This window comes from Sciurus vulgaris, assembly GCF_902686455.1.
Source record: "Sciurus vulgaris genome assembly, chromosome: 14".
NCBI lineage: Eukaryota > Metazoa > Chordata > Mammalia > Rodentia > Sciuridae > Sciurus > Sciurus vulgaris.
This window is the reverse complement of record NC_136475.1, coordinates 53,075,469-53,102,235: the sequence shown is the minus strand read 5'-3', so window position 1 is coordinate 53,102,235 and position 26,767 is coordinate 53,075,469. Positions and strand designations below refer to the sequence as shown.

Genomic DNA, 26,767 nt, shown 5'->3' with positions numbered 1-26,767 from the left:
CATTTTTAAGTTGTTTTCCTAGATATTTCATCTTTACTGTTACTATTATATAGAGTCTTCCCGTTTTATCTTCTAACTCACTGTGTTTGTATGTCTAATGTCAACATAGTAATTCTATATTCCGTTTCCACTTTACGAAATTTTCACGTAGTACTTTTTCAGTTGAATATCTTAGGCTTTCCATATCAGCCACAAAGTGTAAATGTTTTATTTCCTTCCCTAAATTTTTATACTTCTAAATAAATTTTTATACTTCTTAATTGTATTGTCTAATATCTAGTATGGTTAAGTAATGGTGACCATAAGTGAGCATCCTTTGTTACTGATTTGGATGGATATGCCTCTAATGGAGTCCCAGTAAGTATAATGTTCAAAAAAACCCCAGTACTCTTGCAGCCTCTGAACCACGCTTTAATCAAAGCTCTAAAATCAAAAGAAACTTAGGACACTCTAGTCCACTTCTGTCCCATCCTGATTAATAAATTCCAAACAAAGGAAGACTGCAAGTACTGCCCAAATTCCCAAAATTAAGTTAGAAGACAATCTGGAACACTGTCTTGTTAGGTCTCACACCAATTTTCTTTTGGGTATGTGAGATTAACACTGAAAATTTCTCTATGACTCTTTTTCTCTTCCACTGTGCTGTCTCCTTGAGTTTTCCCCATTTTTATCCTTCCTTTTCCATCACATTTCTGGGACCTCACATGTGCTGCTTGGCAGTGCATTCTTCCTCCAGCCTGCCATTGCTGAGGAGCCAAGTTTATCAAACATTTCTAGACAGTGACATAATCTCTTCCCCACCCAAGAAGACCTCTCTGCTGTTTGCTCTTCCTGGATAAAGTGCATTGTCTTCCAAATGTTGTTGGTTCATCTGGCATTAAAGTAAAAGGCTCGACTGAGCCACTGAACACTTCAAAATATGCTCCAGCTTTGATGGTTCCTTTTGCAAGATGATTTTAATCAACAGAACATGTGTCATAAATGCCATTATATTTTACATTCATGTGTGGGTGGTTTCCAGATCTTGAAGATGTTAATTATAATATGTTATAATATTTAAATGAAAAAACACAAATTATTACATATTACTTTGATTCTGCATTCATCCTATGTCATAAGATTCATTAATGAATATCAAAATTGCTAAATGTTTCATATGCTAAGAAAAATTGTATACAGATGGGGAAAAATCTAAGTCAATTATTATTTTGATTAATAATTTTCTACTGTGGAACAAAAGATACTGTATCTGTCCATATATAATTATCAGACTCTGGAATTATAAAGTCTTGGGTCTGAATTTGGACTTTGCCACTGTTTGGCTCAGTGACTGTTTAGTCACAAGTACCCATAATCTCGACCGAGTCTCTTTCCTCATCTGCAAAATAGGGAGAGGAATGACCCACAGAGTTGTGTGAGAATGAAGCATAACAGAACACCTCAGTCAATGATAGCTGTTATTATTATGGCCTATTTCTAAGGCCTCTACTGAAGTCTGTTATTTCCCTTTAACTTATGGTTAATTTAGAGATCGAAGAGTAAATATGGCAGCTCGGCTTAATTTTGGTCTGTGATTGCAAAATAGCTCATTTATCCACATAGCCTCCTTTCAGAGAGGTAGAACTAACCTTTGCAAGGATTTGATAGAAATCTCTGGTCTGGTTCTCCTTTCCTAGGAATTATTTGGGAAAGTGTGCCAATTAACATTTACCTAAATCCTCAAGCTAAAAGTAAGTTATTAACTCTTTTATTATGTTTCCATTAGCCAGTTAGTGTTTATTGACCAGATGATAAGTGGAATATAAAAGACTAATATATCTCCTTTGCACTTTTAGAGCTAAGAGACTTGGGTAACTTTTACTTATACACTCACTAGTTTTAGAGTAAATGTTTTGTGCCAGTCACAATGCTGTGCCCTAGGGGTACTTAAATAGAATGATAGCTCCCTACCTACTCTGAAGAAGCTTATAGTCTAGGTTTGTGCCTAGAATGGAACTTAAAAGCCACCTTGACACCCCTAATCCTCAGGTGGCGCAAATATCTCCTTTCTGGGTGGTCCCACTGTACCCTATGCTTGTCCTTTTTTTAGCATTTCTCACACTCGTTGGTTATGCCTCTCTCCTGTGGTAGATTGTAGGTTATCTGAAGAAAGGAATCAAGTCGTAAGAAGGGAACTAAAACATGGTCTTGATTCTGAAAGTACTTGAAATTGAATGAAATTGAAATGACAAAAATATAAACTATTTGCATATGTAAAGAATTGAGCTTCATGATAACTTTGCATGGAATAAATGCTACAAAGCGTGTACTACAAGAGGTAGGTGGTTTTGGAGAAGGTTATTTAGAGGAGATGGACTTCGAGTAGAATTTAAAAGGAATGGTAGGATTTCCATGCATAAGGAAAAGGGCAAGAGAATCCAAGATGAAGGAATGTCATGAGCAAAGGCACAGAGTCTAAATGGTACCTGGGTTGCTTGAGGAACAGAAAGGAGTTCTATGCCAATATACTCTGGTAAGAATCCTCGGCAGGACTTGGTTGTAGCTGCAGGCATTGCCTTCACAAGGAAATTTGAACAGAAGACACCTGATCACTTGGCTAATAGTGTGAATGACAGAAAAGAAAGAGGAGATTCAGGAAGGGCAGTCTGGAGATTTCCAGTAATGTAGATAAAAGATATTAACGTAAAAATAGGTATAGAAAGAAAGGGAGATTCTGGAAACACTGTTTAAATGGACATGTCAGGGGGCTGGGGAGATAGCTCATTTGGTAAAGTGCTTGCCTTACAAGCACAGGGCCCTGGGTTTGATCCCCAGCACTGCAAAAAAAAAAAAAAAAAAAAAAATGGACATGTCAGGGACCATCTGGAATAAGGGTCAGAGATTCCAATTTAAGGATCCTTATCTCAGAGGCAATGGCAGAAACTCTCTGGCTGTGGCAAGGTCACTTGGGAACAGTACAGAGAAAGAAAGCCAGAGGAGCTATGGGAACATATAAATAACATACATATATATATATATATATATATATATGTATTTATATATACTTATATTTATATATATTTATTTATTTATTCTTTCATTTATTTATTTATTTGGTACTGGGGATTGAACCCAGTGGTTCTTAACCACTGAGCCACATCCCAATACTTTTTTTTTTAATTGTAAACAAATGGGATACATGTTGTTTCTCTGTTTGTACATGGAGTAAAAGCATACCATTTGTGTAATCATAAACTTACATAGGGTAATGTTGTTTGATTCATTCTGTAATAGCTTATATTTAAAGATAGATAAAAATTCAAATTTAGAAGAAATCGTGTTTCAAACCTTTTATTGAAAAGATGAGTAGAACTATGACCTTGGGATTAAGTGGTTTGCTCAAGTGAACACCTGTGGGAGAAACCTTTAGAATTCAAGTGACCTGACTTCTAGCTCAGCACACTTCTCTAGTATCTTATATTCTAAACAAGTTTGATGCTAAGTGTGAAAATCTCATCTATCTCCTTTGCATCCTGATCAATCTTGGTAAAACAAATGAAACTTGAATTCTGATCCCTTTTACATAAATTATCCTTTATCTCTTCTTGTAGCTCCAATAACAAAGAGAAAATTTTGTCATTGGTAATTAGGCGAAAAAGCCATCCAGATGCATGCCATTTAAAATTATAAGTATGACATAAATTGGTAGAAGGAATTATTTTAAAAAGGAAAAAAACAAACAATAAACAAAAATACCTGATTGCATTTTTAACCCTGAATTATCCTTATTATCCTTATCATCTCCCAGACAACTTACTATATACAAAACTGGAAGATGTTTTGTGCAAATAAGCTGAACCAAATGATTTCATTTCAGTTCTACAGTTTGTTTGTTTGTTTGTTTGTTTTTTTGATAGGGGTAGGAAGCTACTAGGAATTAAGGATTGGGGCACTTTACCACTGAGCTGTATCCCCAACTCTTTTTATTTTTTATTTTGAGATGGGGTCTTGCTAAGTTGCTTGAGTCTTCACTAAGTTTCTGAGGCTGGTCTTACCCTTGTGATCCTCCTGCCTCAGTCTCCTAAATTGCTGGCATTATAGGTATGCGCCACCATGCATGGCTATACAGATTTTGTTGCTATTAATACTATAGTCTTCTCCAATATATGTCAAAGGTGTAGGTTGAAATTGTTTTTAACTCTTATCAAGTGAAATATTTGTACCTCAAAGAGGGAAACCTGAAAAGAACAGACGTCAACTTTAAAATAAGACCATCTTAAAAAGTAGGTATATCACAGGTAGCATCATCCTTACTCAACAACAGAACTAAGTAATATGTGGATTTTACTATTTATTTGGTTGGAAGAACTGAGCTTTGAAAATGAACCATCACAAGCCATTACTAGTGAACTGTTTACAACTAAATGAGCAAAGCACTGTAAATACTAAAAATTGATGGTCCATGACTAGAAAATTGAGCATTTTTATTCTTAGGAAATGGAATTTGGCCATTTGAATGTGGCACAGCAAATGATTCTGTTAGCATTTTCATCTATGAATTCTTGGCCTACCCAAAGAGATCTGAAACACAATTTTAAATTGGCCATTTTTTAGCACAGAGGTTTAAGAAAAATAATTGGGTTCTTTTAGTTTTCTTTTGGACTTTTTTTTCTTACTTTGCTTATTAAAATATAATATACATATAGAAAAGTGTTTACCAAGTATATAACTCAATGAGGTTTCACAAATTGAATACACCCATATATCCAGCACCTCAATCAAGATACACAACATTACCAGCCCTTTAGAATCCACTATCCCCATATATTCCCTTCCAGTCAATATTACTTACCACCCCAAAGTAAATGTTGGTTCCATGTGTCTCCCATGTTTTTGTAAATATTGTAAACAAAGGCACTGACTGCCAGTGTTCAGAATATCTTTTCAAAGATGTTTGTGAACGGTTTCAGAAGATAGTGTCCTCCTTAGAGCAAAAAGCAGGCTTGCTAACAGGCTTGAAAAGTAGATTATCTCTCTTATGGGACAAGGCATAGGTTTATTTACTATTCAGAATAATAAAGATAATGTCTCTCTTCAAAACCAAGGGCAGGCATGCTCACTGCTCCTTATGAAACATTCAAGTTCCCTAAACTCAGGATTCCTTTCCTTTAATATAATTCCGTATGTGTGCAGGTGTCACCTGGCTTTCTTCATGTTGCCTGTGGGAATTAGAGGTTAGGAAATTGGTATGAATACCGATACCATTCTGAGTTATAAGGTCTTTTTATCTGATCTAGCATCCATTAACTAAGAAGCCTAATTTGTCAGCTTACATGTAGGGTAGTTTGAGACCCTCCATTGTTCTTGGTAGGAGTCACTATTCTGACATCTGCTTCCATAAGTTGGTTTTACTTGTTCTTAAGCTTCATATATAAATGGAACTCATAGCATGTACTTTCATGTTTGTCTTCTTAGAGCCAACATCATATTTGTGAGATTTATTAATGTTACTTCATATAAGCATGATTATTTTTCACATTTTTTTCATTGTGTCAATATTTAAAAACTTATTTTGCTAGCATGCATAAAACCCTGAATTTGGTCCTTGATTCTAAAGGGGAAAAAAAAGAAGCAAAAAAAACCTTTTTTTTCCCCCTAGTCTTTATGGACATTGGGGCAGCTCCCAGTGTCTGGTCTTAAAATTGTGCTAATTCTGTTAGTAAAAACTTTTATCCATGTCTTTGGGTGAATATATGTATTCATTTCTGTTGAGTATTCTCCCAGAGCCAGATTAGAGGGTGTGCACAGATACTGGCAAACAATCTTCTAAAGTGTTAGTACCAGACTGCTCTCCCACTAGCAGTAAATGAGTCTTCTGGCTTCTCTGTGTACTTTGCATCCCAGCTTATTTTCCATCCTTTTTGTTTTTTTAAGAGTAGAATGCTTTTATTTTACCACCACACATATAGGAAGGGCAAACATGGCTATGGTCCACTTTCACTCTTATGAACCATCTTATAAGCATTTATGCTGTTTAGGAAAGAGACACATCAATTACTATGCTGTTATAAGGACAGATTATCAAATAAGACACTCAACTAGAGCCATAAACTTTTTGTAGGTTATTTTTCCATGAAGACAATCATTTCCAGTTTTCTGGTTTTGACCAGAAAAATTCAGATTGAATTTTTTAGGATATAGTTTTAACAGAAACCAAAATAAGATGAAAACTGCTGTGAATATTCACATTAGTCTTTATATTGTACAGAAAAGATTGATATTCTTCCAACTACTCCCAATTACAAGCAAAAGAAATTTGTATAGCTCAATCTTCCCAGTAAGCAGAACAGAGAATACCAAGTATATAGTAAAATTAAGGGCACAGTATTAATCTTCCATGTAAAATAAGGCCACAGGAAAACACCCAAAGACAATTGTGTTTCTTCAAAGAACGCTTCTCTTGCCAACATACGTCACACTCCAGTCCCCTTCAGTTCTTCCATCCCAATCCTGAGAAAAATATTTCTCCTCCCATCACCACTAACAGAGTAAATACCCCTTCCTCACAGGTTGTCATTCAAACCAGTCTTGATCTAGTTCCATTTTTCCCCTGGCTTAGTTCTGCTTCACCTCTGGCTTTTGTTCAGTTTTCTCTGCTTAGAACACCCACTAGTCTTTTTAGCCTTACAATCTCTTAGAAATCATCTTTCATTCTCTCTAGATCTGTATCTCTTTAACCCTCTAAGAATTACTGAAGCTGGGTAGAAAGCAGAGTAGGCAATAAGACCTCTGGCAGTCAATTTTATAGGACAACCTCTCTGTCTCTGGAAATGATAGTGCTAAGTTACACTCGAAAGCCTACTTTTAAAAATTTGCGCTTGTTCTAATTAGTTATACATGACAGTAGAATGGATTTTGACACATCATACATAAATGGAGTATAACTTCTCATTTGCTTGGTTATACATGATATAGAGTTACACAGGTCATGTAATCATATAATGCACATGGGGTAATAGTGTCTCATTCATTCTATCATTTCTACCCCCAAGTTCCCTCCCCTCCCTTCACTCCCCTCTGTCTAGTCCAAATACCTCATTGTGAATTAGCATCCGCATATCAGAGAAAACATTCAGCCTTTGGTTCTTTGTAATTGGCTTATTCTGCTTAGCATAATATTCTCCAGTTCCATCCATTTACTGGAAAGTGCCATAATTTAATTCTCTTGTAAGGCAGAGTATATTCCATTGTGTATATATACCACATTTTCTTTATCCATTCATCTGTTGAAGGGCACCTATGTTAGTTCCATGGTTTAGCTACTGTGAATTGAGCAGCTATGAACATTGATGTGGCTGTGTCACTGTAGTATGTTGATTTTAAGTCCTTTGGGTTTAGACTTAGGAGTGGGATGAGTGGGTCAAATGGTTGTTCCATTCCAGATTTTCTTAGGACTCTCTATACTGCTATAAAGCCTACTTTTACCTATGTTTTTGAACTACTACTTTTAAAAAAAGAGATATGAGACATGAGAAAAAGAGGTTGAAGATAAGTGTACATGTGCCCTGGCATATCTGGCACCTAATCATTTTCAGGCTGAGGAAGGGGAACAAATAAAGGTACCTAAATTTGTGTAGATTTCCTGGTTGGTGCTGAGAAGTTCTGGAACTTGACAAGGACACCATCATTGCCCTTGTCATGAAAATAGGGTTCTAACTTGTCACCTCAGCCACAGGTCTAACAGTAGGGTTTCTGGGTGATGAAGGTGGTTGGTGGTAGTGGTAAGGAATTCGAGAGGCCTTTCAGAAAAGGAATGGAAAGGTCTTTTGTATACTGGCAGAAAATCTTAGCCCATCACCAGTTCTCGAAATTCTTGTTTACTAGAGACCAGAAAGTAGAGCTGACAATAATCTGTAATTTATTTATTCAGTAGCCCAAGCGGGTAGGGTCAGCCAGCAACAGGCAGCAATAGGTGATCAGAGAAACAGGAAGAACAGTGACATAAATCACACAGACCAAACAGCTCACTGTTGTTCTTACTGGACTTCATTAATGCCCAGCAGTTTCCACAGGCCATGAGCCTATGCTGCCAAGTCCAGAGAAGAGTGAATAGAGGAGGCTTTTACACATAGCTAGAAATCCAGGTGGTAGTAGCCAGAGCAGAAACCCTGGGAACAAATAAAAGTCTAAACAGTGCAATCTATAGGATCATTTGCTTGTTTTGGAGAGGTGTGAACCAGGAACCATGGCCAGGTAGCATGTAATGTTAATGCAAAATAGCATGAAGACCAAGTGCAAATACAGCAGCACAGCCACGAAGTTCTCAATCTTTTTTTTTTTTCAGTTTTTTTTTTTTTAATAGTTGTAGATGGACTGGATGCTTTTATTTATTTTTACGTGGTGCTAAGGATCAAACCCAGTGCCTCACACATGCTAGGCAAGTGCTCCACCACTGAGCTCTAGCCCCAGCCCAGAAGTTCTCAGTCTTGAAGCTGAGAGAAAACAAAGTTTAAAAGAGGTATAGAAAGGTCAGCACGCACACATGAAGTAAAAGGCACGCCAGTTACTGATAATCATAGGTCCAGCAGGAGGTGGTACAGGACCTTGTGTAGGAGTAATCCCAAGTTCAAAGGTTAACTGGATTGGAGCCCAAAGGGCCTGGGTATCCCCTCTGTCTCCCTTATCTGGTGACTTCTGGTTCTATGGGCCCCTTCATGCAACAGGTAGTATTCTAGGGGATTTGGGCAGAGGTTCTCTTTGATAATCTCAGCAGTTCTGTTGTACTCTGGATGGCTGTCTGGAAATCAGTTGAAGAAGTTGATGGTTACATCTTGGTTCCTAGCCTGTGGTTCATGGCCTTGGCGCCATATGATTGGAGTGGAAAGATACCACTTTGCTGGATGGTCTGACCTCACACTCTTTGATAATCAGCTTGTTTCTGAAGAAGGGGTTTCTCTGAAAGAACTTGAACTTGCAATTTGTCCTAGGGTGTCTGAGCTCCTTCACCTCCAGATTGGTTATGTAGCTTAACATCTCTTCATCTTGGCCCCTAATCCCATGGACAGCTGTGGGTGGTTCAGAAGAGGGGTGACCAGAAGCCAGGAATGTTCTGAATGATGTAGTTCCTCTGCTCCAGATAGTATTGATGCAACCGCCCAAACTTGAGCTCCAGCTGGAGGAAGGTTTGGTTAGCCTGAGCACTCAGTGTCCACTTCCAGCTGATGGCCTCCAGAGGGTTCATACTGGGCTCCACATTCAGGGGATGGGGCCCTGCCTCCTCACCTCTTTTATTCCACCATTTTCCTCCTTCATTTCCGTTTCTTGACTTGTTTCTCATTCCACTTCTCATACCCTGCTACTAAGATAGTACACTTTTTAGTCTTCACACCTTGGCTTTCAACCTGGTCATCACCTCAGAGGTTGCCCTCTCTGTGCCATAGTTTTCTAGGGCCTTCTCCCCACTTGGGCCAAGAGTCTCTTCACCCTGAAAGTCAAGCTGCCATCAGTTGCAACAGAGGTAGAGGCTGCTTCCAGGACCTCAGTAGGTGGCGGTGCTACTTTCTGCCCCACTCTGGTGATTCTATGACTACAACCCCAATAGACTATGATCTGAGTAGTATTACCACAGCCTGCAGTGTCCTAGGGTGTGCTCTCCCACCCCCATGTTTGGAAGCCCCAGCTGTGTGAGCATGTTGGCCTCCAAGCTGCTGTCACCTGCCTCCACCATCATCTGAGTGTCCTCCCTCTCCTCGCAGAGCCCCTGTCACTTATGTGGGTGAAGCCTCTCGAGGGACGTGGTTGGGAGTGGTGAGACTGTGGACTTGAAGGAGTGGGGTCTCCTTGATCCCAGCCAGGGTGTTTATGTTGGTAGCAGCCAGACCCCAGTCCAGTAAGGGTCTATGTTCCTCCCAGATGAAGCATTCCTGAAACCCACCCATCAACTGACAGTTGCATGGCCCACTGCTCAGTCTCACGACACCTACTCTTCAGTCTCATGATACCCACACTATAGTTTTGTGAGAATCTATTTCCATGACCATCTGTCTTTGTTTTAGTCTTCCCATGGGTAGTGTATCACTTGATTTTAATTTGCATTTACCTAATGTTTGTTGAATTGAGAACCTTTCTTATTTTTTCTGATTGGTTGGATAACTTCTTTTGGGCAATGCCTGTGTCTTCTCCCCATTTTTCTATTGGATATTTGTTTCATATTTATTTGTAGGAATCCTTTGTAGAGGTTTGATAGCTCTTTTTCAGTTACATGTATTGCAGATATTTCTTATTCTTGGGGTTGCTTTTTCACTATCTTAATGGTGCTTTTTGAGGAGCAAACATTTTTAATCTTAATGCGTTCTAATTTATCATTTCCCCCTTTAGGTTAATACTTTCTGTGACCTATTTAAGAAATCTAGCCTCTCCAAGATCTTTCACATGTCCTCCATCCATCTGGAACTGATCTTTGTAAATGGTGTGATAAAGATCATGATTTTTCCCCATAAGAATATGTAATTCACTCAGCACTATTTATTGAAAAGACAATGCTTTAACTATCATGGGTTTTTAAATCTGTCCATTGGACGTGATATATATCGTTAGTCAGAATTAGTGATATGGCCTTGTCTAACTCCAAGGAAAGGGGGTGATAATTCTCTCCTGAGCCTGTAAGAATAAGGAAAAACTGAAAATTTTGGTGAGAGTTTGGCTAAAGAGAGAAAAGGTGATGATAATTGGAGAAATTTATGAAACCATACAGACTATCAGCCAAAGATTGATAATAAAAGAATGAGAGAGAACAAATAAGCAAATTTTGGAATGAAAATGCAGTCACAGTAGTGATTTAAAGAAATTTAAGAAATCTTGCCAATCTATTTTCAAACTTACATGAAATATATGACTTCATAGACATTTATAACTCATGAACACTAACTGAAGTGCAATAGAAAAACTGAATAGATCTAGAGACAATAAATAAATTGAATCAGAAGTTTGGGGAAAAAATTTCTACAAAAACAGCAACCCTACAAGGAACACATAAACCTGTCTTAATTTTTAAACTGCTCTACAAATATTTATTGTATACCTACTGTGTGCCTGGTGCTCCTAGACCCTTAATATATGTCCATAAACAGGACAAAGAATTTTTCCCTTTTGGAATTTACATTTTAGCAAGGGAGAAAGATAATAAACAACAATAGCAAGTAAACAATATATCATGTTAGAAAGTTTTATGTGTTCCAGAAAAAAACAATAGAATAAGGGAATTGAGAATTCTTGGAATAGGGAGTGGAGAGCAGACTTGACCATTAGATTTTATAATGAAAGAATTACTGGTGACTGAACAAGAGCACTTTCAGTGGCATGGTAGGAGTATTTAATTGGGTGGTCAGAGGAAGTCTCATAAAAAAGATGAGATTTTAGCAGAAATCCAAGAAGTTGAGGGAGTTAGCTAAGTGGAAATCTGGAGAAAACTAGTTAGGAAGAAAGAAGAGCTAAGCAGAGACAGGAACATGCCTGGGGTGTTGAAGGAACAAGGAAGCCACTGTGCTGGAGCAGAGTAAATGATGAAGGCTAGATCAAGGAGGGCGTTGTAAACTGTTGCAAGAAATTTGGGTTTTATTCTCAGTGAAATGGTAAACCACTACAGGACTTTGAGCAAGGACTCAAAGATCTGACTTATGTTTTGCATGAATCACTCTAGTTCCTGAATGAAAATTAGTATGGAAGCAGAGGTAGATTGAATGGTTTCATGATGAATTAGAATTGGGATCTAAAAGAAGGAGAGAAATTAAGGTTGACTCCCAGGATTTTCAACCTGAGCAACTGGTAGGATGGAGTTGCTAGAAGCAGAGATGCGGAAGGTTGTGATGGAACATATCTGCAGGAAAATCCTTTGCTTTTGGAAATAGTAATTGAAGTGTTGTTAGACAACAGAACTGAACACTAAGTGTGCATTATGAGTTTGGAGCAGAGGAGAGGTATAGGATGAGGATGAACACTTTGGGATAATCAGCATATATGCTCCTTGAAGCCAGAGGGCTGGAGGAGATTACCAAGGGAGTGAGTATTGATAAACAGCGAGGGCCATACCCTATAAATTCACAAGGTCAAGAAGAGGAAAAACCAGCAAAGGAGACTGAGGCGAATCCATGAAGGTAGGAGGGAAGGCAGCAGAGTGCTGTGTGCTGCGATCTAAATGTGGGCAGGAAGGTGTTCAACTGTCATGTAGTACTGATAGGTCGGGGAGGTTGAGGTCTGAGACTTGACCATTAGATTTTATAATGAAAGAATTACTGGTGACTGAAGAAGAGCACTTTCAGTGGCAAGGTAGGAGTTGCAGTAAGAGTTTTATTTTAGAATGGAATCTCACCATGTTGCCCAGTTTGGTCTCAAACTCATGAACTCAAGTGATCCTCCTCCCTTAGGCTCCCAAGTAGCTGAGACTGCCAGTGTGTGGAATAGGTTTTAAAGGGAAGGGAAGAAAGAAATTGGAGAGAGTGAATATTAATAATTCTTATGAGGAATTTGCTCCAAACAAAAACAAAGAAATGGAGTGATGACAAAAACTATTTCAGGTAGTGTTCAGGTTAACAGCTCATCTCTAATGGATTTAAGAGAAAATGAGAAAAGGAGAAAGTATACATAATGTTTTTGAGGGATTTTGCTTCGAAGAAATGGAATAATAGCTGGTAGGGAAACTGAGTCAAGGAAGATGTTTTTTAAAATGGGAGACAAAGAAGTATGTGTATATGCAGATGTGAGCAATCTAGGAGGGAGCAAAAAAGTAATGTTGTAGGAGATAGAAAGGAGAATTATTGGAGATTTATTCTTGAATAGATGAGAGGAGATGAAATCTCGTGCCTAAGGGGAGGAGGAGGAGTCATCTGTAGATAGAAACATGACATGTTTACTTCTGGAACCAGCAGAAAGGCAAAGTGTGAGGGTGTGTATCCTAGTAGGTGGGTAGAAGTGATAGTGAGATCTGTGAACTTCTCTTCTGATTGTTCAGTGTTCACAGTAAAGGAAAAAACAAGACTCAGTGAGCATGAGGATGGAGCAAGAAGCAGTAGGAGTCTGAGGAGAGAGAAGCAAGTATGAAATACTTTTCTAGAGATTGTAAGAGCAACTGGACTATGACATAAGGTATGATTGTCAGACCACATTAAGGTCATGAATTTGAAATAAGGCCCATCAACTTGATTGTGAATTTCCTTTCAGCCACTTCCCACTTACAGGTATAATGTGAGGAAAGTAGAATTAAGTTTAGTCAGAGCAGAAGCAAGAAGGACCAGAGTATAATTACAATCATTGATCTTAGAATTTAAGCAGAGGATGCACAGGAATGAGGGTCATCGAAAAGGTGGTCTGGTCAATGGACTGAAAGACCCCAGGTATTGAAGGATTGCTGAGATCAAATACCAGGAAGAGCAGCTGTATTCGACCTAAGAGCAGACTGCCAGGGGTTGGTCAGAATCCTACTTCTCCATCCATATTGAGCTCTAATGAGAAAGATGGAGGACAAGGTCATTGCAGAAGAGCAGGTCAATAAACCAAGAGACTTGGGGGGAAAGGATCTCTTGTCTATATTGAAATCACTGAAAGAGAAAAGCAGAGAGAAGCAAGCATGAGCCAGGGGCTAAAACTCGTGATAAATGACAGGGGTGATGTGGGTGTAGCGACAGCACAAGGCAACTGTTGGTCCAATCCATTGGCAGAGCTTTGAACTGGGTCCGCATCCCAGAGTCAAGGTAGAGTGCCAAGACCCTTGGACAAGACCAGAATAGTGGGAAGGCAGACACTTGTAGAATTTCTTATTTCTTAACTCCACAGATCCTATAGTATAGTATTTTCTCTTCATCAAAGTGCCTAGAAGAAGGCTACCCAAATAAAGTTATTAAAAATAGGCAACCTTTGTGCTTTTAAAATTGGAATGTGAGTAGTGATAATATTCTTTGAGTGTGAACTTATTTGGGAGGGGTTTCCATTCTGCATGTGTCCCCGGGTATGGACTAGAAACTGTTGAAAAGAGTAGGATACACTTTCAACACTGGGGACTGAAACACGCTGGTTCTGTTTTTTTTTTTTTTTTTTTTTTAAGCAGAGAACAAAGAGAACTAATATAAAATTTCTGAAATGTGTAGCCAACTAGAGAAGAAAAATGAGCAAGGGTGGAGGAAGGAAGGCTTCTTGGGGAGAGTGCAGTTTAGCTCTGCATCTGCACATCATGAAATAGTGAAGTGTTTAAAATCTCTGGGAAACAGAAAAAAGCATGACTTTTTAAAAAGGCAAACTTAACATAAGATGAATGAAGAGAGTCTGCAAATTGTATAGTCTTGTTTTCTTTTGACTCCTCAAATATTGATACTCAGTTCTTGTTTTGAAAGGGATCTTTCACACTTGACTTAACTTCTTTAAACAAACTTGTTTGTACAGAATTATTGTTCTTTGGGCTAGGCCACCCAGTTTAGAAAGCTGAGGACCTCAAAACAATATGGTCCTTTCTTAAGACTCAAAAGAATGTTGGTAGACAAGAGCAGCAGAAGTATACTTGGTTAATTTCCTCTGGCTCCCATAGAATGTCCATTAAACTGTGTTTGTAAAGAGAATGGTCAAAAAGAGGTTTTGAGTGATTAACCAATAGCTTTGTCCATTGCCTCTTAGAAAGATCATATAAATAAAGACAAGTGAGAAGAAGATATTTGAGTTGCCAGGAAGTGGTAATGATTTACCCTAGGAAAGTTAATAATTATGAGTTAATCATTTTCTACTAATTAGTACTCATAGACAATAAATATGCCTGGTGAAACTGTAAGAAGCTAAAGGTCTGTGATAGCCAGATGGCATGGGTGACCCAAATCAGCCAGGGGTAGGCAGAGGTAACATTATCCCTATAATACATGACTTGTGACTGGACCTGTGTCCAAGCTAGTGGGAGGGTCCCCACATGGGATGCAATGCAGTAGCAAAATGACATAGCCACTGTTGTGTGTTTATGTTACACAGTGCAAACACCTGTATTTATACCAGCTTTTAAAATACAAAAAGAAAAGTAAGTATAAATTTAGATGGCAAGTTGTTTTAAAGAATATATATGATTTTGGTTCAGGTAGCGGGCAGAGAGGCTATAACAGACATGTTTTGAACACTGGAGGAAATTTGAATTTGGACTGGACATTAGATTTCTTACAGAATGATATGAATTCTAATGGGGAGAAAAAGGGGGAAAGAGATTGAAAAAGATAGAGGAAAGGAAAGTAAATATAATAAATGTTAATTGGTGATATGTATATTTATATATGTATATATACACACACACACAGACACACACATGTACATTTAATCTTACTATTTCCTGTTTCTATGTAGGTATAAAAATTTGTCTAATAAAAAGTGAGGGTTGAAAGACAAGGATACTTTTCTTTTGACAATGGTTGAATGAAGCAGATAAACAGGAATAGCAAGAAGGGGAAGAATGCAGTGACCTGCTGTGTCTTTGGGCAAATACTTAATCTGTTTGAGCCTAAGTTTTCTTCATCTGTTTTACATACCATATCTCTGCTCAAGGGGTAATGTGATGATTACATTAATAACATAGGGATAATGTTAGCTGGGTGCATTTTTCCCTTGTATTTTAATTCCTTATCCCCATAAGTCCTATTCCCTAGCAGCCATTCTGTCATTAAAGCCCAAGAGAATCAGGAGGGAGGATGCCTCTCAGGAAAAGAAAAGGGTGATGTAATGACTTTCAACTCAAAGTGTAGAGTAGACTAGTCCATGGACTAGCAGCTTAGGTCTCACCTGACTTGTTAGAAAAGCAGAATCTCAGGCCTCACCTGACACTTCCTGAATCACCTCTGCTAAAGAAGCAGAGGTGGAGAGACAAATCAAGTCCCTCAAGGTAGGAGGATGAAGTAGGGAGCTTCCTTCTTCCTTCTAGCCCTAGGGGACCATGTGAAAGAGATGGAGTTAGAGGTGAGACAGGTGTCTCCTGACTCTGTTCTCCGAGTCCAAGTCCATAGAAGGGACCCGAGATGGACAGAAAGAAAGCCAAGAACACAGACTTCTGCCCCATTTCTCACAGGAGAGGCACACCATGAATGATGCTCTCATACATCAGAGGTGGCAGAGCAGGGAGAGAGCAGCAGTGCAGCCTAACAAATGGAGAGGGAATCAGAGCTGGTTCTCCGAGCTGCCCTTGATTCTCACAGAGAGCAAGGAACAGAAAAGTCCTGATCCTAACTCAGAGACTAGGATGATGGTTAGATAAGGAGATCCTAAAGTTATAAAGCATTTCTAGGCTATTAATGAATGAGAGTCATAACTAGAACTCATGAGTTTCCCTGAGTGGGGCAAATCAGTGGGAAAGAACCCCTTCCCTCATTAGCCAAGGATTTTAGTCTCAAAGCCAGCAAGGTACCTAGGATCTAGGTAGGCCAAGAGCCTTGGCATGGAGCCCTAAGGAGCCAAGAAGCATACGAGTTTTTTCTTTCCCACAGTCACAAGACTAGAAAACTATTCCCCTTCCATGCAACAAACACCATCATGGAGAGGAGCAGGAGACATGGGGGAATAAAACTAAAATTCTAACCATTTATCCAAACATGTAGTGTTCATCAAAGAGATGGTTTTCTGAATCAGAATGAATTTCTTGCAAAAGACAATGTTAAAAAACACAGACTCAAAACTTGCAGAAAATACAAGGATAGAAACTCAGTAGTAAAAGGTAATTTTATCTCTCTTAGTATGTGGCAGAATATAAAAAATTAAAGTAAGTATATTGAACACCAAAAGATGTTAATAAGGTTGATCTTTTTTGTGAACCAGTGAACTACAGGTAAATGTAGTTAAGACTGGTGGGTCCAGAACCTGACTGTTGGGTCCAAATTCCAAATTAAATGATCTTGGGCAACTTTATTTATTTGCCTGTTTCCTTATCTGAAAAATGGGTATAATAATAGTGCCCATAAATGGAACCATTAATAATAGTACCTCAGAGAATTGTTGTAAAGTGCAGAATTATTGTAAGAAACAAAGTTTTACATGTAGAAAGTATTTTTACATATTTTTATATGTATAAAAAGTTCAAGGAACGTTAACACTCATTGTTTGTGCTACGTGAGACTTGACATCCTGAGAATAGAGAATTCTCTTCTTCTTATGTGCCCATTCCACATTCACAAAAATTAGAAGCTATTTTGAAAATCTATACTCCAACAAAACAGAAAACCTCGAAGACATCAACAAGTTTCTAGAGACATATGAATTACCTAAACTGAACCAGGAGGACATACACAACTTAAATAAATCAATTTCAAGCAATGAAATAGAAGAGGTCATCAAAAGCCTACCAACAAAGAAAAGTCCGGGACCAGATGAGTTCTCAGCCAAGTTCTACGAAACCTTTAAAGAAGAGCTCATTCCAATACTCCACAAAGTATTCCATGAAATAGAAGAGGAGGGAACCCTCCCAAACTCATTCTATGAAACCAATATTACCCTGATACCTAAACCAGACAGAGACATCCAGGAAAGAAAATTTCAGACCAATATCCTTAATGAACATTGACGCAAAAATTCTCAACAAAATTTTAGCAAATCACATTACAAAAATATATTGAAAAGATAGTGCACCACGATCAAGTGGGTTTTATCCCAGGGATGCAAGGTTGGTTCAACATCCGGAAATCAATAAATGTCATTCACCATATCAACAGACTAAAAGTCAAGAATCATATGATTATTTCAATAGATGCAGAAAAAACATTCGATAAAATACAGCACCCCTTCATGCTCAAAACACTAGAAAAAATAGGGATAGTGGGAACATTCCTTAACATTGTAAAGGCCATCTACACTAAGCCCATGGCCAATATGATTCCAAATGGTGAAAAACTGAAAGCATTCCCCCTAAAAACTGGAACAAGGCAGGGATGCCCTTTTTCACCACTTCTAATCAACATTGTCCTTGAAACTCTAGCCAGAGCAATTAGACAAGCCAAAGAAATTAAAGGGATACAAATAGGAAAAGAAGAAAAATTCTCAATATATTGAAAAAAGTAGAAACAATTTGGGCAATGTTTTCTGATAGTGGTTGTATAACAGCAGATATAAATAAAGAACTCTCTTAAACTAACCCTGGGTCAAAAAGGAAATTAAAAGTTCTGGGAATATGGCTTAGTGGTACAGCACTTGCCTAACATTCACAAGGACCTGGGTTCAATCCCTATCACTGCAAAAGAAAAAAGAAAAAAAAAATGAATTACAGAACCTGAATATTGCCAGAATTAGAGAACACCTGAATATGCTAGAATAATAATGAAAACTTTGCACATTAAAATGTATAGGTTATCTATGAATGTTGATATAAAAATACTGAATAAAATATAAACAAACAAGATCCACCAACACACTCAAAGAGTCATTTATCACAGCCAAGTAGGGTTTATTCTAACAGTTTCATCTTGGGCACCTTACATCCTCACCACAGCCCTACACACTAGGTACTATCATTAATCCTGTTTAAAGGAAAAGGAAAAAAAAAATAACCCTGCAGAAGTATTAAGTAATGTGCTCATGAACATATAGTAAATGACAAAGCCAAGAAGTGAACCCAGGCAATCTGACCCTAATGTTTTTTTGAACTCTATAGGATGCTCTCTGAGCATTTCTCAGTTTAAGTTTTTTTTTTCATCCATAAAATAGAATCAATGTTCTTGTCCCTTTGGTAGATGTAAAAAATAAGAGATGGAACTGTGTAGAAAGAGACTTTGATGCTGTCTTTATCTGTATCTGTATTGTTGACTTGTTATAATGAACATGCTTTTTTTAATCAAAAAAATGGTGCTTTTTTTGTTTTAAGTTATATAAGAGTGCTTGGCACTGGGCTCCTAATAGAGTCATTATTACTGTGTCTGAAAGCTAAGTCAGATTTTCCATTTGACTTAATAGAAATTCATTGACTCCCAAAGCCTGGGTATGAAGAGGAGAAATAAGATAGGGCGATAGCTGGAGGAGAATTTGGTAAGAAGCTTTTACTTTCAAATGAGAAGACTTTGTACATCTAAAGGGGTGGGAACCAGAAGGGAGAGAGAACTGGTTCAGGTGAGTTGGGAATTATGACTAATGGAGCAATGTGCCAAGGAACTGAGGGTTGGGAGGGAGGTAAACTCCCGGGATGAATTAAGTTTTGGGGGGGAAGGTCATTAGTGACTAATTGTTGGTAGATGATCCCCATTTTATAAACTGGATGCACAGTGGACCTCCCTGAGGTAAGAAAAATATCAAGATCATTTAGGAAAATAGAAAAGAAATTAAAGGAACTCTATGGCTTTATTTATCTACCTGGTTCTGGGGATGTGAGAATAAGTTTTCCAAAGAGGCATCAACAGTTTATTTTTCCATTTGTGGGTTACAGTGGTAAAAGGATTGTGGGTAAAAGAACATCTTTTCAAGCAGCTTCCCCTGGTGTAGGTCAGAGGGGCAACAGGAGGAGTTATTTCTGCGGCTGGGAAAAAAGTTCAGAGCTGTCTTCCTGGAATCGGCTCTCATTTCAGAGTCTAAAATAGATTTGAAATACTGTGCTATTTGGGAATTGGGGCCTATTCATTCTAAGCACATCTGTCAGTAGCTGTTAAAATTCAAATAAATTCAAATAAAGTCCAAGAAATGCTCATATTACACTTATTGATTTCAAGTTTAAAAAACATATATTCACAAAACCTGTATCCCTGTTGCTGTCACTGCCTGGGACTCAATATGGAAAACCTTGATTTTCTGCCAGCCATGATTACTTTGAAACTGAGCCATAGTTTTTAATTCCTTTAAAAATGCTCCTTCCTCCCTACCTGAACTTTTCAACTGAGACTTATTTTCATTTTCAAAAGTTTAAATATGAACTATACCAAATAGTTACATATTTTGGTTTTGATTATCCTACTGCCTTTAGTAGTTGAGATGAGGTTATTGAACTATTAAAGTCATAAATTCAGGATTGAATAAGAGTTCTTTATTTATATCTGCTATTATACAACCACTGTCAGAAAACTTTGTCCAAATTGTTTCTGCTTTTTTCAATATTAGTAAATGAAAAAATTTTCATTTAGGTGCTGTGATTAAGGAAACTTGGTTGGTTTGTTTATATTACAATTCCCTTCCATAAAGATCTTTGATGTCTTTAGAAAGTCAAACACAAGATAGCAAAATAAGGGAATTTGCCTTTTTTTTAATTAAAGAGAAAGGCATACTGGTGACATCCCAGAAAAGAACTCCATAAAGAAAGGTGTGGCAATAATTGCACACTCTTGGTGTGATTGCCTCCTCCAACACCTTTGGGAAGCATGAGTGCTCTCTGTAAGGTGGGGACATGGTGAAAGATCCCAATTCTAAGAAAATGAATGCTTTACCACTTGACTCCAGTGTTACTGATATCTTTTGTTTAACTTGTTGCTTTCATTTATGTGTTGAAAAACACAATAGGCATTCAAGTCTGTAATGTTCAGCAACTAGTATAGCTGTTTCCTTCTTCTACTCCAATTTTATTTACAAAGAAAAATCCATTAGTCAACTATTCCATGTCAATAGTGATTTTCATTTTTGTCTTTTTCTATGTGCACAATATGTACAATAAGTGGAATTATATTATTGGACGCTACCATTAGTTTCTTCCAGTTTTCACAATTATAATTTTAATAACTATATAATAGTCTATTGAGTTGAGATGACTTATACTGGAAAGTTTTTTTTCCAGTTTTTTGCTATTATAAATATGTTTCCAAGAATTTATTTAGACATCTACTTTACTTGAATTTCTTCTTATGTGCATAGTATATTTATATCCTCTGATCATTTGCCTCTTGAGATTTAATGTTTTTGAATACTTGAGTAAATTCTTTATTTGTTGCATGTATTATCTTATTATAAATGCTTCCCAGTTGTATTTCTCTTTTGTAATTTAGTTTTTTAATTACAATAATTTTTTTTCTGGATGTTTTTGAGCTACTTATTTTTTCCTTTGTGATTTCCATTGTTACCATAAACTTTGTAAAGATAACTAAAGATAACTGTCCCTCTAAAGATTGCACAAATATTTGATTCTTTTTTCCCCTAACTTTGCTAAGAATTAAAGGAGATATTTTAACTCTTTAATCCTCTAGGGTTTTCTTCTGGTATGTGATGTAAGAGCTGATCTAAAACAATGCTCATTTGTCTTGTATTTACATGTTAGTCACCCAGTCTGTCAATTATCAAGGTATAATTAGGCAATTATTAAATAATTATTGTTTTTCCTAATTTTATGGTTATATAGTATACATTAAATTTCTACATGTCCCACAGTGCTTACTGCTTTTATATATATGTGTGCATATATATATGTTCGTTTTGTGTGTGTGTTGCTGGGGATTGAAACCAAGGCCTTGCATACACTATACATCTGCAGCCCTGCTTTAATCATTTTATTGTTAATTAAATTATTACACTTTATGTCTTTGGATATCCTAGGGACTAGACTAGCATCATAACTCCTGGTCTCTTTGTTAGTAAGTACTTTTAACTTTACCAGGTGCAAATTGATTTTCTGTATAATAATATGGCATATATGCCAATTTGTTCATCTTATTTTATATATTCCAATATAGTTTTCTTTATATATGGCAAATATATAATATGAACTCATTTCATGTCTCTGTGTCTCATTTTGGTAAATCTCACAGTATTCTAATTTTTAGATTATTTTTATATTTGTTATAGTGATCTGTGATCAGTGATCTTTGATGTTACCATTGTACTACAATTATTAAATATCAGAATTGAGGAAATCAAAGCTTAACAGATAGCGGCTACCTGTGCTAGGCCTAAAGAAGCAATTAAGAAGTGGAATACTGAAGTGTTTAACTAGGTTGGCCTGTGGATCTGTGGGTCTGGGACTCTGGGCTTCCAGGTCCCGTTAGGCTTATCACTTCCTAAGGAGCTGCATTGACCTTAAGCTCTGGTCAAGGGTCTGTCAGGAACTAGCGATATCAGCTCACAAAATTCTCCTTTTGTGCATGTTTCTCACTTGCTGCTTCTAAGTCAGAGTAAATCTCAGGGAAACAGTCCTGAAAGTAGTCTGTGTTCTCATTTTACTTGCCTTCTAACAAGGATCAGCTCTTTGAAGTCTCAACAGATTTAAGTAATTTGTCCAAGGTCATATAAATAGTAAATGATGAAGGAAGTGGCTTGCTCAACAACCAGTGGTCTTTCCATTCTACTAGTGATGTCTACGGTAGCAATGTGGCTTGGCCGGGTCATTTCATCTCTGTATTAGTCAACTTGTCATTACTGACCAAAACACCTGACAAGAATAACTTAGAGTAAGAAAAATTTATTTTGGGCTCATGGTTTCAGTTCATGATTGGCTGTCTCTAAGGCAGAAATATAATGGCAGAAGGGCATGGCGGAGGAAAATTTCTCAACTCATGGCAGCTGCAAAGCCAAAAGAGTGGTAGAGGAACCAGGGACAAGATGTAGTCCCTAAGGGCATGCACCCAGTGACCTACTTCCTCTACCTGTCTACAGTTACCTCCTGTAATCCATTCAAATTATTAATCCATTGAATGGATTAATCCACTGGTGAGTTTACAGTTCTTATAATCTAATCTTTTCCCCTCCAAGCATTGCTGTACTCCCTAACTAGTGGGGAACATTCTAGATCCAAACCATAAAAACCTCTCTAAGTTGTAATTTCCTCATCTGAATATAAGAAACAAGATAATCCAATTTTGACAGGCTGATTCTGTTGTTAAATATGCATTATAAATATATTTTCTTGAAGATTGCAAATTCTCAGATTATATTTTCCACATTCTTGAGTTGCTTATATTGCTCTGCATATAACAAGTGCTCAATAAATATTTGATGATACAGAATGAATGAACGAATCAATCCAAGAAAATGCTAATCTTAATGCTTTTCTCACAGTGAGATTTTCAATGCTAGGACACAAGCTCTTGCGTGGTCTCCTAAAATCTTCTCATTTCACTTTTCAACCATGGAATCTTTTTACAAAAAAAAAAAAAAAAATGCATTTGTCAGGAGTCTCTTCCCAAGAAGATGCATATCACAGAGGCAGTTTGTATTCCTCTGAAAACAAAGAATTGGGGTTAGGAAAGCAGTAAGGATCAAGGTAGAAACTGTGATAGACTTTTCTCTAACAACGCTGTTTGGGTTATTTTTATCTTTGTGCTGCTGTTATAGCAACAATATGACAAAACTGTGACTATTCAAATTTAACAAATTAGATTCTGCCCAAACCCAATTTTTATGAATTGGGTTTGAATGAATATCTATGGTGTACATGCCCTAACATCTGTGTTTGGCCTTGCAATAGGGAACTAAGTCTTATGTTCTTAGCTTTAATTTAAACATACAATGTTTTAAATGCACTCTTAGAAAACTCAGTTCAACACCAGTGCATTATTTAATAGAGAGTTCTTTTTATGCCAAAAGAAATCAAATGACAGTATACAGCCCCCAGGAGGCATAGAATCTATAGGTTTTGTAATTACTGTTTTTAACTTTTAACTCTCATCGATGTCATTAGTTAACATTTCTAAACCTTTATGCCTGAATAATTCTGAGCAGATATCTGACCTCTGTTTCATCCCCAGCCAAAGTGGAGTAGGAGGGAAGATCTATACAACCAATAGTTACAGCAGTTATTTTTGGAATTAAAAGCAGGAATTTGCAGCATGCACAAGTGTCTGGTTTTGTCTCTTGAGCTTCACAAAGACTAGCATCATATTGAGACTATAATATATTGTTCTTTGAAACTAAAAGAAAAAATTGGGGAAATTAAACATTTCTTATTGAAAATCACTTAGCCTTAGGATACCAACATTTTTTACTGAGTTTCTATGTAAAAGGATGCATAGTGGGGGCAGCAATAAGGGAATCAAGCTATTTCTTATGAGTTATGGTATATGCAGGAAGAAAAACATTACATAAGCCAGGAACAGCTTCTCCAACACAGACACAAAGGAAAATGATGTAATCGCAGCCGCAGGTTTGTGCTTCCACATTAATGGTGCTTTTAATGTTATTTAACCAAACTGAAACGTTCAATTCAACCTGAAAAGTTACAAAGAAATGACTTTACTTTCAAAAAATTTGTTAGCCACATTCTAATAAGGTTTAGCACTATTGCCAAGAACAGGAAAACATCATGTTAATTAAATTTAAGAAATAATATGTTCATAATGTGGATCATTTTCAGTGCCATCTAAAAAAACTCTGCCAAAGAAGGTACAGGGCTCAGCTATTTAAAAAAAAAAAAAAAATGCTATGGCAACCTGAACCGAAATGGTCCTGAATTCTGTAGACCACGTTTCAGGTTTCCTAATAGTATTTTAAGGCTCTGTATAAGGAAGGATATGAAAGAAACTCCTTACCTAAATTACCTTGGTCTTAATAAATGATCTAAAAATCTCATTTTCAACTTGAGTGAATGATTCAGTTCTATATGATAATTATAATGAGGCGTTCTGTATTTACTCAAGTTGGATTTTATGTAAACCCTTTAATTGTATGAATCTGACTATATTCTCTAACTAAAAGAACAGACTAATGTTGAACCTAAATCTAAATATATTTTCCAGTAACATCTGACAATTTGACTTCCGTTATCTGTCCTGTCTCTCACTATCTTATGAGGATTGGCTGTTGGACTATTTTACAGAGGTTAAAAATCTCATAAATATGTTTAAAATAGTCTTTAGTTTTGAAAGGAGAGTAGTGATGCTTGATTATTTTTAGCTTCTAGGGTTAGATCAGAAGAAAAAAATATTGTTTTATTCTTTTTCCTAAAATAATGGAGTGATTTAGAAACGAGGAAATCTGTGCTGTTTCAGCACCCCCAGGGATGTGTTTCCGAGACTCACAGGAAAGAAAAACAGCTATCAGAGTGTGCATGGGCTTTGTATCTAACAGTCCCCTTTCTAAGGAATACCAAGCACAGAGAAATGATTAAGCAGATTTGAAGAATCGAACATATTTGGAATATTAGCATGTATTGTTTTGTAATGAATAGCCAAGCCCTGCTTGATTTGCCTAATAGAATATTTGATAAGGGCAAATAAGTTCTAATTTAACACAGTTTCTTATTGGTTAATAGTCAAACAATAAAATGCAACATTAAGCATATCTTTAACTATATGAATTATAGTAGTTCACAAAAAAACTGCTACAGGTTTTAGGTTACATTTATGCACATCCTTTCTGGGAAAAAAAATGAAGTTGAAACTTCAATAGTATATGTTTCTTCCTTCTATCCTTGTTGGGAGAAATTCCTTTAAAAAGATGTAATTTCAGTGGCTAGGGAGGCTGAGACAGGAGGATCAAGAGTTCAAAGCCAGTCTCAGCAAAAGTGAGGCACCAAGCAACTCAGTGAGACCCTATCTCTAAATAAAATACCAAATAGGGCTGGGGATGTGGCCTTGTGGTCTAGTGTCCCCAAGCTCAATCCCCATTACCAAGAAAAGAAAAGTACTCTTTCTTTAATTTTCACCCCCTCTAACTTATCCTCTATGGGAACCTTGAATTTTCATTCCAAAATGCAATTGTGTCCACATCCTTGCTCACTGAAGAGAGGACTGAATGAGTGTGTAGGTGAAAACCTCTCTCCTGTACTCACATAATACTTCATATATTCCTTCATCATTGCATTGGTCATGCTGAATTATAATCATTTGCTTTTCCCACTAGACTAAGAGTTCATTGGAGATAGGCACCCTGTCCTGTCTTTGTAGCCTAGATGCCTAGCACAGATTACAGAATAGTTATTTAGTAAGTATTCGTTAAATAGTTTGTATTTGCCACCTCATCTTCTGTGGCTACTTAAACTTCAAGTCTCCTGAAGAGAAGATGCAAGTTGTGGTTTATAATTTTTGATCATTCCTAAGACCCTGTCTCACCCCATGAGACTTAGTAATAGGAGATGTCTGGAGCCAAACACTGACAGGAAGAATACAAATCTCAAATCTTTTCACTGCACTTGCTAAGGCTGCCCCAAACCTCAGAGGGTATCTTAACTTGTCTTCCAGGAAAACAGACAAGAGCCTGATGTAAACCAGAGTTAATAAGGATAGAGAAGAAAAAAGAGAAAGAAAAATGTATTAAAATCAAGAGGGATCATGGTTAATTGTTCAGGGTTGAGAGTCAATGACGGCCCAAAGTCTGTCATTTCAGAATGCAGGAGAAGAGCACCTGGTTAAGGTATGTGAGGATGAACAGGAGGTGACTGGAGATAGATATGATACATTTAGTGTGAAATCTCAGTAGAATATTCAGATATATGTATCTGGAACTTTTAGACTGAATTTTGGTTCAGATGAAATCATTCAAAGAGTAGATAGAGATTAAGAGAACAGGGGATTAAACCTAGAGATCATCAAAAGGATTGAATAAAATAAAAGGAACTCCCACTAAGAAGGATTGCCCAGAGACATAGAATCCAGTTATAATTAAGCTTGTCGTGGTAGTTCACAAGTAAAGACTCAAATTTCCTTTTCCTACAATGGGATATATTCTCATGCTTTGGATGCCAGGTAACTTCTTATCTATTTAATTCTGTTCATCAAAGTAAGTGCCATGTATAAAATAAATCAATGGTGCTACCACAGTGCAGGTGTGCAGATGCATTGCCATGAATATCATGGGGGAGACAGACGTCTGAACGAATAGGCTGAGAGGTGTACGTGACTAACCTACATAATGCCTGGGACAGGCAAGGATGGGCTGATGGTGGGGGCCAGGCAAA

General features: G+C 37.2%; 2 protein-coding genes across 12 annotated transcripts in view; one reads left to right on the top strand and one right to left on the bottom strand.

Moving 5' to 3' along the window:
- ACYP2 (acylphosphatase 2) overlaps positions 1 to 26,767 on the top strand; it is a 156,354-nt gene that overhangs the window by 106,594 nt on the left and 22,993 nt on the right. The gene's annotated exons all lie outside the window — the stretch shown is intronic.
- On the bottom strand, positions 3,217 to 9,975 carry TSPYL6 (TSPY like 6; the record flags this gene model as incomplete). The annotated part of the gene is given in 9 exon segments (XM_079111592.1): positions 3,217 to 8,783; positions 8,787 to 8,865; positions 8,867 to 9,035; positions 9,038 to 9,070; positions 9,073 to 9,320; positions 9,322 to 9,367; positions 9,370 to 9,468; positions 9,471 to 9,565; positions 9,914 to 9,975. Coding segments are annotated over 9 exon segments (1,002 nt in total). The 3' UTR covers positions 3,217 to 8,612.